This window comes from Schistocerca cancellata, chromosome 2, assembly GCF_023864275.1.
Source record: "Schistocerca cancellata isolate TAMUIC-IGC-003103 chromosome 2, iqSchCanc2.1, whole genome shotgun sequence".
Lineage (NCBI taxonomy): Eukaryota > Metazoa > Arthropoda > Insecta > Orthoptera > Acrididae > Schistocerca > Schistocerca cancellata.
The window spans coordinates 277,999,818-278,018,168 of NC_064627.1; the positions used below are offsets into that span (position 1 = coordinate 277,999,818).

The 18,351-nt window shown below is 41.8% G+C and overlaps 1 protein-coding gene across 1 annotated transcript in view; it reads left to right on the forward strand.

Annotated features, from left to right (window-relative positions):
• Positions 1 to 18,351, forward strand: part of LOC126161614 (ATP-dependent RNA helicase DDX54) — a 124,555-nt gene that overhangs the window by 52,555 nt on the left and 53,649 nt on the right. Inside the window, exons 5-7 of the mRNA XM_049917569.1 lie at positions 1,166 to 1,312; positions 1,551 to 1,719; positions 1,830 to 2,040. Of these exons, the coding sequence (XP_049773526.1) occupies positions 1,166 to 1,312; positions 1,551 to 1,719; positions 1,830 to 2,040 (527 nt within the window). The remainder of the gene's footprint in view (positions 1 to 1,165; positions 1,313 to 1,550; positions 1,720 to 1,829; positions 2,041 to 18,351) is intronic.

Sequence of the window (18,351 nt, forward strand, 5' to 3'; positions counted from 1 at the left end):
GCTTTCAATAAAATCCTTTTGGGTATGTGACCACATCTGTTGTGATCAACTACCATTTCAGCTGCCGTGTGCAACAGCTGAAACATTAGTAGTTTATCACATATGACATGGTCACACACCCAGAAGGTCTTAACAGAAATGGACTAGGGCTGCAATTGTTTACACTCGTGTATTATTTTGCTTATACATAGAAATGCAATACATTTGTTATGGCATTTAAATCACACTGAAAAGCAGCTGATGCTCTAAATTTAGCACATTCACAGCTGGAAACAGAAATCAGTTTTTATAACATAAGTGAACTGTGTGATTATTTTTCAAACCTTATTTCATTATTCCAGAGGACGACAGTTCAATTCCGCGTCCGGCCACCTTAATTTAGGTTTTCCGTGATTTCCCTAAATCTCTCCAGGCAAATGCTGGGATGGTTCCTTTCAAAGGGCACGGCCGACTGTGTTCCCCATCCTTCTCTAATCTGATGAGAACGATGACCTCACTGTCTGGTCTCCTCCCCCAAAACAACCCAGCCCTTCCATGACTGGCAGGCATAACCTAATTTCATCAACTTAATAAATGTAAAAACATTTTGGATAGTTGTTTGTGTGTGTTTTATGGAATAAGCAGTAATTCTAGCAGTAGAGTAATGATAATAAAAGTAAACACAAAATGTGATACACAGTTACATTTAAAAAATCTTGATGTAATTGTTGTGCTGTTTTATCTAGGTTGCATTTATTCATTCTTTTATAATGCTTAGACATTGAATATCTAACTTTGACAGTCCATCAGTTACTGCCAGAGGAATATGGAAGAGTATACAATGTTTGTGGCTAGTTTTTTGTCAGTTTTGAATTGTCATTTTCTGTGCATGCTTTCAATGGCATTTAAAGCAAATACAAGATTTTTTGACAAGGTGCCTTAATCAGCAAGCAACTTGCAACACATTGTTTATTTTTATATTAGTGCCACTATGGACTTGCATAAATTAATAAGAATGTTCCTAATCTGAAAGCTGAACCAGTTCTTCATGGAAGTAAATTTTTCATGTAGTATAATAGCAAACTACATTATTTAAAAATGATTTACTATTACTTCTCCCATTTACTACTTCTTCCATGCCTTTTTTTGCCTGAATAACCAGTAAATCTTGTCTGTTTAACTGAAGATTATTTGAAATGGGATTTGGCGAGCAACTCAGAGAAATTGTGAATCGCCTTCCAGAGTCTCGTCAGACGCTTCTGTTCTCAGCGACGCTTCCAAAAGTGCTAGTTGAGTTTGCTAAAGCTGGTCTTTCAGACCCAGTTCTCTTACGGTATGTGCAAGTAAACGTATGTATGACAACTTGTATATTTTAATTTGCTGCCTTTTATTCCAATTCTACTCAGTAATATACGTTTCCAAAAATTACATTTATTTGTAGACTGAAAAAAACTGAATAGTATTTTGATAACACTAGAATACTTTGTGTGTATGTGCAACTTTAAAATTGATGTAAATGTGAAATGTTGACCATTGTTATTTATTGGTACTGTATTCCCTTTGTGAAACAGATTAGATGTTGAATCTAAGTTACCAGATAGTCTGACACTTGAATTTATTTGCTGTCGTTCAGATGACAAATCTGCAGCCTTGCTTTGCCTGCTGAAGCACGTAATTAAATTAGAATCACAAACTGTACTATTTGCTGCAACAAAACACCATGTGGAATATTTACATATGGTAAGTTATGCCAGTGTTAAGGTACACTACAAATGAATCTTGTTAATAAGTACTGAATTTGTGACCATGTTGAAAAAACTGAAGTGATGCTGGTTTATGTATATTTACAGTTACTTGATAAGGCAGGAATATCAAACACTTACATATACTCCAATCTTGATCCGTCTGCTCGGAAGATAAATGCAGCAAAATTTCAGTGTGGTAAAGTATCAGTCCTTATTGTGACTGATGTAGCTGCAAGAGGCATTGACATACCACAGTTGGACAATGTAATCAATTACAACTTCCCAGCAAAATCAAAATTGTTCATCCATAGAGTGGGTAAGGCACTTAGTGTTAACATTCTTTTTGATACTATAAGTTTGTCTTGGTATGTTAAAATACTAAAATATCAAGTTTGTGTCAGTAATTAATCCAGTGCTATTAAGAAATACATTTTGAAGTGTCAATCTGCACAGATAATTCAAGCAATAAGCAAAAAAGTTGAGAGGTCAAGTAGTCGATTTTTACAAGTACATTCGTAGGAAGTGGAACTAGTGGCAAGGCTCTTATACTTGTGTTCTTTTATGGGGTGGATATGCAAGTGTACACACTGGTACATACTGCCAGGGAAGACTCTCGCACCAGTGCTGACTGTAGGTCATACACGTCTAATCTGCAACATGTATGGCAAATGTCTTGATTACAGGAGAAAAATCCACCTGTGCTGGGATTTAGATGAGATTCTTAGTATGATATGATTCATAGATCTTTTGCTGGAGTGCAGGACCCACAATGCACTGAAATATGGAAATGACTTTGGCATCTTAAATGAATACAGTTTTGTTATTGTGGCTCAGAATTATTGACTCACTATAATTGTACAAAACATTTGCTACCACAAGGGTCATTCAGTAATTAAACAGAAAAATAGATTCACATTAAAAATGGTTTATTAAATCAGCACTGCTTAGTATCTTCTTTTTCCATCCACAACCAACTTCTACGAACTTAGCTCATCATCTTGAGTGTCGTCTTAGCCTCTCAGTCTCTCAGTGAAGAATTCCTTGCCTTAATCATGAATCTAGTTTTGTATTTCGTTCTTTTGCTCTTCATTGTCATTAAACTTGATGCTACGCAAAGTTCTTTTCATTGGACCAAACAGGTAAAAATCCAAACGGGCAAGGTCAGAATTGTAAGATGGATGAGCTAGGAGCTCCCAACCCACTTTTTGAAGTTTCCTGCATCATTTGTGCGGTAGTAGGTCTGGTATTGTCCGGAAGAAGCAGCATACCTTTCCTTTGCTATCTCACATGTTTCCTTTTAAGTGCAGGCTTGACTTTGTTCGCAGTCATGTGTGATTGGTATAAGCTGTTGACAGTGTGTTGTTCCTCCAAAGAATCACAGGAAATTGGATCATAGACACTCCTAAAGACAGTTAACATGATCTTACCAGCTGATGATTGTGTTTTCAATCTCTTATGGAAAGCTTATCCATTGTGTTTCCACAGAATGTTTTCTTGCCTACATAAACTTAACTAATGAAATTATGTATCCAAGTTTCATTGTGTGTTACAATCCAGTTCAAAAAAGCGTCCCCTTTGGACTTGAAACGATTTTTGAGCTTGGTGCAAAAGCCCAAGTCTAATGGTAGTTTAGTTTGTTTTGGATGGGGGAATGAGTTGTGCCAACACCTACTTGACATTTTCCAGCAATTTGTTCAGCGGTAAGTCATAGGTCATCTTCAATAAATGAATCAATATTGGTCTACAACACCAAAGTTGAAAGTGCTGCTGTATGCCTAGAGCGACTCTCATTGCTATGTTTTTACTGCTACTTTTAAACGTTGACAATATTATGAAAAGAATAGATTGCTACTAACCATATATTCATATATTGGAGATGTGGAGTCGCAGACAGGCACAACAAAAAGACTTTAAAGAAGTATAAGCTTTTGGCCAAAAGACCTCCTTCTGAAGTAGACAGAGTGCGTGTGCACACGCATGTCCACGATTGCCAGTCAGAGACAGTGCTCGTGTGTGTGTGTGTGTGTGTGTGTGTGTGTGTGTGTGTGTGTGTGTGTGTTGTCTACTCCAGAAGAATGCCTTTTGGCCAGAAGTGTGCTTGTTTAGCAGTCTTTTTGTTGTGCTTGTCTGTGACTCAGCATCTCCACTATATGGGGGATAGTGATCAGTCCTTTTCATAACGACAATGTTCGATCCTGGATTTTGCATTGTTTACTTTAAAACTTTATGTTCTCATTTTAAAATTGATATGCTCATTGCAACCACTTGTTCATCCAAGAAATTTCTTATGCTTGAACTCCTTCCAAAAGTGAAAATATGATTTCGGAACACTCTTCTTCAAAAGCATGCTTGGAAGAGGCATTGCTTCGTAAATAAGAACTTGGACACTATCTTTACGTAAATGTTAACTGGGCAAATGACTTAACATTCTTTGCAAGGTTGCCAATTAAGATTTATAAAAGTTTCCATTCCCTGTCAAGTTTGTAATTGAAATTGTTCGTTTTGCTAATTATATATTTTGTACATTTTATATTTTTTGACAAGTCCTTAATGCTACTGCAATTTTGTTGTCCAGCAACTCGCACTTAACATAGCAAACACTGTCTGAGATAAATCATGTGCAGTCAAGTGTTGTATAAATTAATTGCATCATATCGGTGTTTCATCTTCCTCTAAGAAAAGGCTAGATGTGGCTGTCTTTCTTTGCATAAAAATGAACAAATTCATGCCCTAAAAATCCATTCCAAGAAGGTGCAGCATTTTTTGTGCAAATGGAGTAAACCTCAATTATCTATAGATATGTCGCAGTAGTGAGTGAATGGAGAGAATCTGTGGAAGTTCTCAAGTTTGAATCCCATATCTACATGTTTACTCAACAAGTCATTGTATGTTGCATAGCAGATGGTACTTCATGCCAATATTAGTGCAATTTTGTCCTGTTCAATTCACATATGAATCAGATAATATTGTCTTTTCTTATGAACCGTACAGGACATATGTGATGGAGGTAACAGGATTGTTTTGTAGACTTTCTGAAATGCTGGTTTTGTGAGAAAAATTGTCACTTCTCATTCAAAGATTTCGGCTTAAGTTTTCTAAGTGTCTCGTTACATTGCAGCATGGGTTTTACAGAACTGTAATTGCTGCAGTGTTCAGTCCAAATAATCTTTTCTGCAGCTCCCCATGCTAGTCTGTTCTTTGCAGACACTATTAGTTGATATCTGCTGTCATGGCTACTAGGTAAGGACTCTAAATACTGGACAAGTACTCAGAATTTAGAGTGGAGTGCAGCTACGGAGGCTGTACAAGGTCCGATGCGCAGAAACGTGTGGGTGTGTGCCAAGTGACTCACAGCCAGTCATGCCTCAGGACATTTTGTCTTCATTTCTTGTGCATCATGCTGTGTTCATAAAGTTTAGTGGTGTTTTCCGTCATAGTGTTCTGTACTTGGTGATTATTTTGCCGTCATAATGTTAATTATGAGTGATGGTAAGCAATCATGCCAAGTGCCGCCTAAAGCAAGAGGAATAGTGTTTTGTGTCTTTACTTTAAAAGACAGTCTTCTGCTGAATCCACACCAGCCCAAGACATGTGTCACTCGGTTGCCAAATTCCAGGAGCAACAAGCTGAAATGTGCGGTACTGGATTGTGAAGACCATTCAGAGGATATCCAGTGAAGCTAAGGCATCTATGCAAGCCTATGGCTCACCTGTTTTGATGTCACCAGGCAAGCAACGCAACCGAAAAAAAGAAGGGGGTAAGCTAGTAGATATTGCAAAACACTTTTTGCGGCCCATAGTATTCAGCATGTATGCTAAAGGGGAATATCTAACAGCAGAAAAATTAGCTTCGCACATTAAGGAAGCTGAAATTTTTAATGGAAGCAAATGGACCATATTGAGGATACAGAAAGACATAGGGTTCAGATATCAGAAAATGAATGACAGGAGGAAATTACTAATCAGTGCAGGAGATCAGACAATTTAGCATGTCTCAGATTTATTATGTAGATGATACTTCCGTCAGTCAAAAGCATGCTAGGGCTATCTGCTGGAAGATAAGCAATTGGGACGTTGGATAAAAAGTTCCAGTTGGTGCAGATTATAGAATTACAGTGCTTCACCTGGGAGCAGCAGAAACTGAATGTTGATTTTTAAGGCATCAGAATCTAAGAATTCTCAAGATTACCATTCTGAAATGATGCAAAGTTCTTGAAACTGCGGTTTAAAGAACAATTGTTGCCGTATATCCCTGCATGTTCGGTTATTGTCATGGATATTGCAAGCATATACTCAGTGCAAGTGAATGAAGCTCCAGCCATACATTCAGTATTGTGTGGATATCATCTAATGGAATACTTTAAGTTTTGTCACATACCGTAGCAGAATTGCTGGTTCTTGTCAGTGCCCACAAGCCTGCATACAGACTTCATGGGATAGACAAAATTGCAAAGCAGTGTTGACACCGTATTGTTAGATTAACCCCATAATATTGTTATTACTGTCCAGTCATGCTGGTATGGGTTTACATGAACACACGTATTATGAAAAAGAACAATATGTTTAAAACAGCAGATGTTGAGAGACTTAAACACGAGGTAATAGACAGAATTTAAACATCCACTTGGGCAGCTGTGTAAGACACACAGAGAAACTTCAGAATGAAGATTACCACAGACAAATTGGCAGGGACAGTATTATGGAACCTTCTGTTATAAATCTTGCTGAAAGCTAGTCATCTACATCTGTACTCTGCAAATCATCATGAGGTACATGACAGAGGGTACGTCCCATTGCACCAGTCATTAGAGTTTCTTCCCCCTTCATTTTGAATGGAGTGCAGAAGAATGATTAAATGTCTCTCTGCATGCAGTTATTATTCTAGTCTTGTTCTCATGATCCCCATTTGATATACATGTAGGAGGTTGTAGTATATGCCTAGAGTCATAATTGAAAGCCGGTTCGTGAAACTTTAATAGACTTTCTCAGGATAGTTTATATCTATCTTCAAGAGTCTTCCAGTTTCGTTCTTTCAGTATCTCTGAGACTCTCTCCCACGGATTAAACAAACCCGTGACCATTCAAGCTGCCTTACACTCTACACGTTCAATATCCCCTGTTAGTCCTATTTGGTATGTGTCCCACACACTTGAGCAATATTCTAGGATGGGTCACACGTGTGATTTGTAAGCAATCTTCTTTGTAGACTGATTGCACTTCCCCAGTATTCTACCAATGAACCAAAGCCTACCGCCTGCTTTACCCTTGACTAAACCTATGTGGTCATTCCATTTCATATTCCTACAAAATGTTACAACCAGGTATTTGTATGAGTTGATTGATTCCAGCAGTGACTCATTGATATTATAGTCATAGGATACTATGTTTTTTCATTTTGTGAAGTGCAAAATTTGACATTTCTGAACATTTAAAGCAAGTTGCTAATCTCTGCAGCACTTTGAGAGCTTATCAAGGTCTGACTGAATATTTATGCAGCTTCTTTCAGATAATACTTCATTAAATACAACTGCATCATCTGCAAAGAGCCTTACATTACTATTAATATTGTCTGCAAGGTAATTAATATAAAACATGAACAGCAAGGGACCCAACCCACTTCTCTGGGGTACACCCGAAGTTACTTCTACATCTGACGATATCTCTCCATCCAAGATAACATGCTGCGTCCTCCCTGCCAAAAAGTCCTCAGTCTAGCCACAAATTTCACTTGATACCCCTTATGATTGCGCTCTTGACAGTAAGCGTAAATGTGGTACTTAGTCACGTGCTTTTCTGAAATCAAGAAATACTGCATCTGCCTGATTGCCTTGATCCAAAGCTTTCAGTATGTCTTGTGAGAAAAGTGCGATTTGGGTTTCACATGATCGATGTTTCCGGAATACATGCTGGATGGCATTGAGGAGGTCATTCTGTTACCTCGTTATGTTTGAGCTCAGAAAATGTTCCAAGATTCTACAACAAATCGATGTAAAGTATACTGGACTGTAGTTTCGTTTATCACTTCTATCCTTCTTGTAGATGGGTATGACTTGTGCTATTTTTCCATACACTGGGCACAGTTTCTGGTTAGAGGGTTTTACAATAGATGATATTTAGAAGAGGAGCTAATTCAGCCACAAATTAATTTTAGAATCCGATAGGAGTTTCATGAGACCCTGGAGCTTTGTTCAGGTTTAATGATTTCAACTGTTTCTCAACACCACTGACACTAATATTTGTTTCATTCATCTTTTCAGTGGACCTGTCTCATTTCCTAGGGACTGGATGCTAACAGCCTTTACATACAACCAGAATTTCTTTGAGTTCTGTGAAAGATTATTTGAAAAAATTCAGCTATGGCAGTCATTGAAGGCATCATGTTGCTCTCTTGGCAGCCAAATGTTTCATTCAGCATCTCTCTGTTTGTGGCCCTATTCTTTATTTTACACACGTTACATGGTAATCTTTGTTTCTTTAGAAATTTTTTTATAGTGACCGTAGACCATGGAGGTTCCCTCCCATTACAGATTGTTCTACTGGGTAAATATCTATCCAGGGCATCATCAACTATTCTTTTAAACTTGGGCCATAGTTCCCTATATGCTCCTGACCTGTGCTGAAAGTTTCAAGTTCCTCATTGAGGTATGACACTACTGATATTTGTTCTAGTTTACCGAATGTTTGTATCTTTTCAGTTGGCCTTTGTACTTTTCTAATCATTGTTGTCACAACTGCTTCATGGTCACTGATACTAATTTTGATGTGGACATCCTCAAAGAGGTCAGGTCTATTTGTTGCCATTAGATCCAATATATTTTTTTCCTGAATGGGGTTCTGAGCTATCTGTACTAGGTAGTTTTCAGAGAAGGCATTTAGTAATGTTTCACAGGATGTCTTATCACACCCACCACTAACAAAATAGTTATTTTCCCAATTAATTGTTGGATGATTGAAGTCGCCACTAATGATTACAGTATGACTGGGAAACTTATGTACAAATGAACTGAGGTTTTCTGTAAAGTTTTCGGTTACATCAGGAGGTCAATCTGGTGGGCAATAGAAGGATCAATTATTTTATGCCCACCCATGATACTGTAGGCACCCCGGTGGTCCCGGTCGCCTACGGTGGACTGGATGGCCGAGCGGTGACCTCTCCAGTTGTCAGGATGCTAGGAAATGGCTGTAGAAGTGTCAGAAACACCAAAGAAACATTATTAAGTCATAACAACTTTATTCCTGCCGAGTACAATGTGGCTTGGTGATATCAACGACCTTCCCCGAGTTCTCGCTGACTCGTGGCGATGACACGAGATCCGGGCCGCACCAGTCTTGCTAGCGCAACGCCGCTTGTTGTGGCGTAGCGGAAGAATGCCCTTACTTCGGCCATGCGTGGCTGGCGGCGCCCGGCTCGGCGGCGGACAGCGAGCAGCTGCGCGTGAAGGCTACAGGTTGGAGTCCTGGTGCTGTCGGCACGAGAAGCATTCTCGTAGTGCGGAGTGTACTCTATCCCACCCCGTCTTCTTCCCTTCTGCTCTTCCTGGTGGCTCGTCCGCGGTGGACGGGCGGAACGGGCTGCAGTCCCCCAGCGTCATCGGCTCACCCGGTTGTGACGGCGGATTCACAGGGCCTAGGCCCCGCACGATCTCGACAACGGCTCTCTGATGTGGTCAGCATTGGTGGCGAGCGAGTCTTCCGCGATGTCTGCTAATCCTGGGTTGATGATTGACAGCGGCAGCAGAGAGGACCAGAGCTGGTACTGTCCCCTCACGTCTGCTGCTGGATGGGCCGGCAACAGCAACATCTCCTTAATAAAGATTAACATCTCTATCACCGAGCTGAGCACTACGCAGCGACCCAGTACACATCTAACTGCAAGTCTTAACTGCGAGTGCGAGTGCCTTGTTGCTGTCAAAGCTGGTGTATTTAAAGGAAGCACGAGCGATGTCCTGACGTCATGGTCGTTTGTAATGACTGCATTCGTTCCACTTATACTGCTGATTCATCTGTCGTACTCGCCCCTTAGGTGTTCTTGCGACAGAGTTACGTGTTGTTGCGACAGACTTACGCGAAGTTGTGAAATGCGGTACAGCTGACGCTATACCTCTGTCGTGCACTCCACGAAAGTTCGTCTAACACAACCCCGTGTGTTAAGCAGTTCTCTCTCGCCTGTTGTGCGTAACCAGGCCATTGCCCCTGCGTGACGACACATTCCGATACATGCGCAATCCTCTGGCTCTCAACATAGACAACAAAACTTTGACAATATTCCACGTTTCCAACTCTTTACTATTCCGTGACACTACACATCCCCCCTCCTTTAAGAAAATTCGTCTCGAATTTTATAATTCTGGACTTACTGGTTGTGCACGCCATACTTCCTTATACTCTACAGGTATCTTACAACTACTCCTTCAACACTGTCAAACTTTTCTTATCCGCTGATAATCTATTTACACTTAATACTGATTCCAATCTTGTCATTGGTTATCTATTTATATTACGTTCCACTAATCCCGATCCATCCCATAGGTATTTGATGTAAGGTTGTTATTTCAGAACGAGACATATTTTTCCGTATACAAAAGTAAGTTGCACAAACAAACATTAGAATCAAGATAATGCTAGTCGTTGACACACCAAATATAATTGTGTTTTGCTTATGTTTCTCCCGATATTGCTGCATGTGCTGCAGTAGTTGATTAACTGAGATCTGCTCTTTTTCTGAGATAATCAGGCTATTTAAAGATTGTAGCAATGTGGGATCCAAGGACTCGTTAATAAACATTAGGTTCTGGCGAGGCAATATACGTGGTGGTTCCTCTGGATAATACAAGATAGGCTGTGTCACGTTAACCATTGTTGTACCCGTGAAAGTATCTGGTAGGTGAAAATGCTTCCCCACTATTTCACATCTAGTGCCATTAATCAATAACACACTGCCCTGCAATTCAAGCTTTGATATATCTGTCAGTCTACCATTTCTGTAACAAGTGGCCACTACGGTCTATAGTTCGAACACAGAGTAAATCCAATGTTCCCCAACTTTCTGAAATTTTGGTCTCGGAAGTAACACCTTCTTTTCGCATTCTAAGGTTCCTATATTCCCCAAGAACAACTGCATCTCACACGAATGATTGTGGGTTGCCACCTTCTTTGCTGGAAAAATAAAAACACTTTCCCTGAAACAGTCTGTCAAATCTTCCGTAGGCATTACCACATGAGCACTCCTGCATCTTGACACTAACAACACTTCCCGTGTTTGCACTTGCACCCACTTCCCAACTTTCTGCAACAGTGTAGCAGTACGAGACTGACCAAAAGTTTCCCGGGCCACATCCTGGCACGGCACCTGAAGGAATAGGAAGCTATGTCAATTGCTCCCTTCCTTACCACGTCTAAAACACACAAATGACAAGTAAAAACTACACATACCCTATTACCTAATAACAATAAATACATGTTCCTCCCCGAGGACACTTAATCTACTTATCCCTAGACCTAAGTGCGTAAGGAACGTTCCTCTGCTGTTCTTTTAGTTTCGGTACCCTCACACCCTTTGTTACTGCTGGAGGAATCTGCGGTAACGCATCCACTGCACCCTTAAACGGCTTAATCCTACTCACATGAACTGCTGACAACTTGGTTGGTAACTGCAACCTCACGTTCACTGGAGACACTATTTCATTTACCTGATACGGTCCAGAATATTTCGTCAAAAACTTCTTCGTTTTACCCTTTGGAACATAAGGATTAGCCAACAATACCCATTGACCAATTCTGTATCGCGGCAGTTTACCTGTTCTTTGCCCAATACTCTCTTGTTTCTCCAAAGCTTTAGTATTAGCACGCTGTACCCTTTGCCAAATCTCTCTCAATATCTTGGCGAAATTCTTCACTGACTCATCCTGTGAACCTACCTGAGGTTTGGGCACATCAAATGGTGATGGCATTTTCCGACCATAAATTACCTCATACGGAGAGAGCCCCGTTCCTGTATGAACTTTCGCGTTACATGCGCTTGTCAACAGATTTAAATACACGTCCCAATCCGTGTGTTCTGAATTTACATAATGACTAATCATCTTAACTGACACCGAGTGAGGTGGCGCAGTGGTTAGCACACTGGACTCGCATTCGGGAGGACGACGGTTCAATCCCGTCTCCAGCTATCCTGATTTAGGTTTTCCGTGATTTCCCTAAATCGTTTCAGGAAAATGCCAGGATGGTTCCTTTGAAAGGGCACGGCTGATTTCCTTCCCAATCCTTCCCTAACCCGAGCTTGCGCTCCGTCTCTAATGACCTCGTTGTCGACGGGACGTTAAACACTAACCACCACCACCACCACCACCATCTTAACTAATGTCCTATGAACCTGTTCTGTTCGTCCATTCGACTGAGGATGAAATGGGCTTGTCCGCAATTTCTTAACTTTCAATAAACGGCATAACTGCTTCATCAGCTCCGACATAAAGTTACTATCCTGATCTGTAATTATAGTATCAGGCATACCATACTTCAGCAACCAGTTATTTACTAAGGCTTGCACAACAGTGCTTGCCTTCTGATCTAGAATAGCTACCATTACCAGGTATTGGGAAAAATGATCTAATATTGTTAATACGTATCGGTTACCCGCTTGGGTCTTGTTAAAAGCCCCGATTACGTCTAATCCTATGAATGCGAGCGGACGATCCGCTTCAGGTAGTCTCTGTAACTGAATTTTGTGATGACTTACATCTGCTCGCTGTGCACACGGTATACAATTTTGCACATACTGCTCTACATCATTGCGACATGTCTTCCACCAAAACCTTTCAGCTACCCGTCTATCAGTCGTTCTTTTACCACCATGATCCGACAACACATGGTCGTGCGCTTGTTTCAACACCTTTTTCCTCAGCGACTCCGGTACTAAGACGCGTAGTCCGCACTTCGTCTTCCTGCAAAGCAACCCATCCTGCATTTCAAACTGCGGTTGCGTTCGGAACAACTGACACTCTCTGTCTGTGGCTTGCGCCTTTATCCACTCCTTCTCACCTATTCCCACAACTTGTACAGCTGCTATTTTTCTACTAAGTGCATCTGCATTCGTATGTTTTACCCCTGGTTTGTGAATTACCTCGTAGTCAAATTCACTTAGTTTCAGTGCCCATCTCGTTAAACGACTCGAAGAATCTTTCAACCCCAACAACCACTTCAATGCTGCGTGATCTGTAATCACCTTGAACTTACGCCCATATAAATAACAGCGAAAATATGAGATACTGTAAATCACTGCTAACATTTCTTTCTCTGTAGTTCAATAATTCTTCTCTGCCTTATTCAGTTGCCTGGAAGCATAAGCCACTGAATGTTCCTGTCCATTAACCCTCTGAGAAAGAATACAACCTACAGCAATATTACTAGCATCACAAGGTAGTGTGAACTCTTGTTCGAAATCAGGAAGTATCAACACTGGGTCTGATGTTAGTATCTGTTTGAGCTTCTTGAATGCCTCCTGACACTGTGCTGTCCATTCAAACTTAACACCTTTCTTTAACAATCTCGTTAATGGATGTGCAATTTCAGCGAACTCCTTTACGTATTGTCTGTAGTAATTACATAAACCGACATATTGCTGAACTTGTTTAGTGGTCTGTGGTAAATCACGCACAGCCGGCGTTAGACGAGGATCAGTTCTTACACCATCCTGACTGGTAATATGCCCAAGATAAGTCACTTGCGTCTGAGCAAACTGACATTTATCGGCATTAAGCGTAAGATTTGCCGCTCTTAGCCTACTAAATACTTTGTTCAGTCGTTCCACATGCTCTTCTATATTACATGAAAAAGTAACAATATCATCGAGGTATACCATAGCAATCTTCGGTTTCAGTCCCTGAAGCACACCATCTAACAGACGCTAAAGCACACCATCTAACAGACGCTAGAAAGTAGCAGGAGCGTTTTTCAACCCAAATGGCATTCTGCAATACTGAAAGTGACCAAGGCTTGTTGTAAAGGCTGTCTTCGGTCTATCCTTGGGACTTACTTCTATCTGATGGTACCCACTCTTGAGATCTAGTGTTGAAAAATATTTACACCGACGTAGGTTGTCCAACGTTTCCGTGATGTTCGGTATTGGATACACATCTGTTACAGTTCGTGCGTTCAAAAAACGATAGTCACAACAAAACCTATACTTTTTAGTACCGTCCAATGACTTCTTAGGGCTACCACTATGTTGCAGACTACGGGCTTTCACTGTTCTCTATAATACCGTCCCTTAGCTGTTGATTAATAAATTCTTCCACTAGTGGTTGTAGGTGTTTCGCTATCCTGTATGGTTTTCTATAGACCGGTGGACTATCGCCAGTCGGTATACGGTGCTGTGTAATAGGAGTTGCTGGTAATGGACCTTCTGAATTAAACAAATCTAAATACTCTAATAACAAAGCTTCCATAGCTTTCCGATCACCATTCTCCAAATGGCGAATCTTATCACATAGTACAGATGCCTTGACGGTTTGCTTGACGTTATAATCACCTTGGAATTCACCTATATCCTCATCGTCGAGTATTTCCGATTTCGCTACCACTAAACCCTTTGGGAGATCCACTTCATCTACCCCAAAACTATCTACACTGACTGGAATCATCAGTTCCCCATTTATATCTGTTACGCGTGCAACGCTCCTCCTAATAAAACAATGCATTTCATCCAATGCTTCATTGCTCTGCAGTGGCTCCACCACACATATTTTCTGCTGTGGTACATCGGTACCTACTGACAACCAAACTAACTTCCCTGTACCCGAAGGCACTTTGACATGCGTAATCATCTTTAATGCCCTTGTACGCAGTTCAATTGGTGACATCTTAGCAACGGATGCACCTCGCGACGTAGCTGTTGTACCCATTGAAAACAAGTCCCCACTAAGTTCAACTGTACGCTGTGAAAGCTTAATTTTGGCATGGTGTATATTGAGAAAGTCCAGTCCGAGAATCACAGAATACCCTTGTCACACAGTTGGCAACACTTCCATTTCCTCTCCGAACCATACAGTTCCAATCTTAAAAACGAGCTGTGTTGTACCCAACGATTGCAACTCATTATTCCCTACTCCATGTAATCTATACCTAGGAGTAACTAGTCTTCTCCTACCCATGAGGTCTAGACTAGCAACAGATACATGTGCCCCTGTATCAATCAAAAACTTACATCTGTTATTCCTTACAACACCCATCAAGCAACAATCCGTCTCTGTACTAGTTTTCAGCGTACTTCTGCTTACCAGGAATGTCTTCCGACAGACGAAACACTCCCGTTCCCGTTTAACACTTTTTCCTGCTTATTCCCGTTACCATTCTGCTTGCTATAACACTCATTCGCCTTGTGACCGTAGCGTTTACAAGCATATCACTGCGGCTGTCTGCATTGAGCCTTCACGTGGCCTTTCCTCACACAACGGTAACAATTCCTCTCTATAGGCGGTGGGCGCGACCACTTCTGACACCAAATCAGTAGGCACCCCGGTGGTCCCGGTCACCTATGGTGGACTGGATGGCCGAGCGGTGACCTCTCCAGTTGTCAGGATGCTAGGAAATGGCTGTAGAAGCGTCAGAAACGCCAAAGTGGCGCGTAGTGGTTATTAAGTCATAACAACTTTATTCCTGCTGAGTACAATGTGGCTTGGTGATATCAACGACCTTCCCCGAGTCCTTGCTGACTCGTAGCGATGACACCAGATCCGGGCCGCACCAGTCTTGCTGGCGCAGCGCCACGTGCTGTCACGTAGCGGAGGAATGCCCTTACTTCGGCCGCCCGTGGTTGGCGGCGCCCGGCTTGGCGGCAGACACCAAGCAGCTGCACGTGAAGGCTCCAGGTTGGAGTCCTGGTGCTGTCGGCACGAGAAGCGTTCTCGTAGTGCGGAGTGTACTCTATCCCACCCCGTCTTCTTCCCTTCTGCTCCTCCTGGTGGCTCATCCGCGGTGGACGGGCGGAACGGGCTGCAGTCCCCCAGCGTCATTGGCTCACCTGGTTGTGATGGCGGATGCACAGGGCCTAGGCCCCGCACGATCTCGACAACGGCTCTCTGATGTGGTCAGCATTGGTGGCGAGCGAGTCTGCCGCGATGTCTGCTAATCCTGGGTTGATGATTGACAGCGGCAGCAGAGAGGACCAGAGCTGGTAGTGTCCCCTCACGTCTGCTGCTGGATGGGCCGGCAACAGCAACATCTCCTTAATAAAGATTAACATCTCTATCACCGAGCTGAGCGCTACGCAGCGACCCAGTACACATCTAACTGCAAGTCTTAACTGCGAGTGCGAGTGTGAGTGCGAGTGCCTCGTTGCTATCAAAGCTGGTGTATTTAAAGGAAGCACGAGCGACGTCCTGACGTCATGGTCGTTTGTAATGACCACGTTCGTTCCACTTATACTGCTGATTCATCTGTCGTACTCGTCCCTTAGGTGTTCTTGTAACAGAGTTACGTGTTGTTGCGGCAGACTTACGCGAAGTTGTGAAATGCAGTACAGCTGACGCTATACCTCTGTCTTGCACTCTACGAAAGTCTCCGTCCAACACAAACCCGTATGTTAAGCAGTTCTCTCTCGCCTGTTGTGCATTACCAGGCCATTGCCCCTGCATTACGACACATTCCGATACATGCGCAATCCTCTGGCTCTCGGCATAGGCAAAGAAACTTTGACAATATTCCACGTTTCCAACTCTTTACTATTCCGCGACACTACAATACTGAGTCTTGTCCGAACCTGCAGCTTCAATTTCTGTCTCTTTGGATTTAAGTTTCTTGTCTACTGTGACAAATACACCACTTCATCTATGTCAGACAGTGAAGATGAAGGCATGGATTTCTTACTATGTAATATCAATATTGCTACTCGCCATATAGCAGAGATGCTGAGTCACAGATAGGCTTAACAGAAAGATTGTCACAAATAAGCTTTCAGCCAGCAAGGCCTTCATCAAAAGTAGAGGACACACATACAATTGCAGCCTACACACGAATGAAAGCAGTCTTTGGCAACTGAAGCCACACCGTGAGCAGCAGCACCAGCGCATGATGGGAGTGGCGACTGGGTGGGGGTAAGGAGGCTGGGGCGGGGAAGGAGAGTGCTAATATTGTTACATTCCATCCTCGATTTTCCATTGTTTGGTTACTATGTAGTGTGTAAGTTTTAATTACAGCCACTTATGAATTCATTTGTATGACTGTCTGCAGCTGCATTAAAAATTGTTAATAGCTCAAGTCTCCATCTTTGGTTTTGTCATAATGCATATTTTGTCATAAAACATATTTCATTCAATTTAATGGCTATATATTAATGCTTTAGCAGGTTGCACAGGTCCTACTTTTAGTAGCCCATTAAATGATTTATTTCCGATATCCTATTATGGTCACACAATTTTAAAGGGTGAAAATGCTTTAAATATAATTATTCAGTTTCTGTGGAAGGCTGAAGATGTAAGCACTGCAAAAATTTGTTTGATTTTCAAAGCATAATGTTCAAAAGACCAAATGTTAAACAGTGTGTGTGTGTGTGTGTGTGTGTGTGTGTGTGTGTGTTTTTTATTGAGAAAGCAGTTCACTATGGACCGATGTGTATGCTAGCGCACAGTCAGCTGTCACGGCACAAGAACTGATGGAAGAATATTTACAGCAATACAACGAATTTTTTGCCCCTCCTCTGTCTCTGTGCAAAATGCACAGTGCACCCATTTTTATAGTTGCTCTCCACAATACGAGGAATAGCATCTTGTTTCTCCCCACAAACTATGGACCTTGCCAGGGTGATGTGGCTTGTGTGCTCATATGATAGAGATAACATTTGTGTCACAACTAGACTAAAAGGAGGACATGTCCTGAGGCATTAAGAGCTTGTAGCCCAGTCAACAAAGACCAAAAACTGGCACTTGGGGGAAAAAATTTGTGTAGTCGCAAATTTTTTCATAGTAGTTTTGGGGGGGGGGGGGGGGGGGGAGGGAGTGTCATGAAGAACATACTAAAAATCCTGACCTGTAGGGTGTGAGCGTTGGGATGGGGGAGTGGCCTTTAAAGGTATAACTCGAAGACCGTGGCTTCTAGTGAAAATGTTTTCCAGTACAAAATTAAAGTACGCTGAATTTCCTACAAAAAAGATCCTATTAATTTTTTCTCTAGGACCAGTAGTTTCGGTGTTACAAGGGGTGGAAAAATTTATAAAAACAGTGTTTAATGGTATAAAATTAATGTTTATTGTTAAATGAAGTTGATTAAGGCTAAATATTAAATGGCTGTAACTCATGCATGTACGTGCAGTAGAACAGTACTGAGGGAAAAATTTTGTTCTGAGGATGTGACAGCTGGCAGTGGGTGAGGGTGGTGTTGGGAGGGGGGGGGGGGGGCGGGGGAGGCAGTGGAGGGTAGAAGATGATGGAATGCATGATGCAGAACGATGTTAAGCACTTCCCTTACTTGTGTGTCTGCAAAATGAAGAGTGAGTTAGTGAGTTCTCACTCCATCTACCCCTTTACGTCACAAGAAGCAACTACAGGATGTTTCACCAAGTTATACTGACCATTCCACAGCACACCTCGTAAATCATTAGTGACGTAGTGTGCAGACACACCTGGAGATTTTTTATA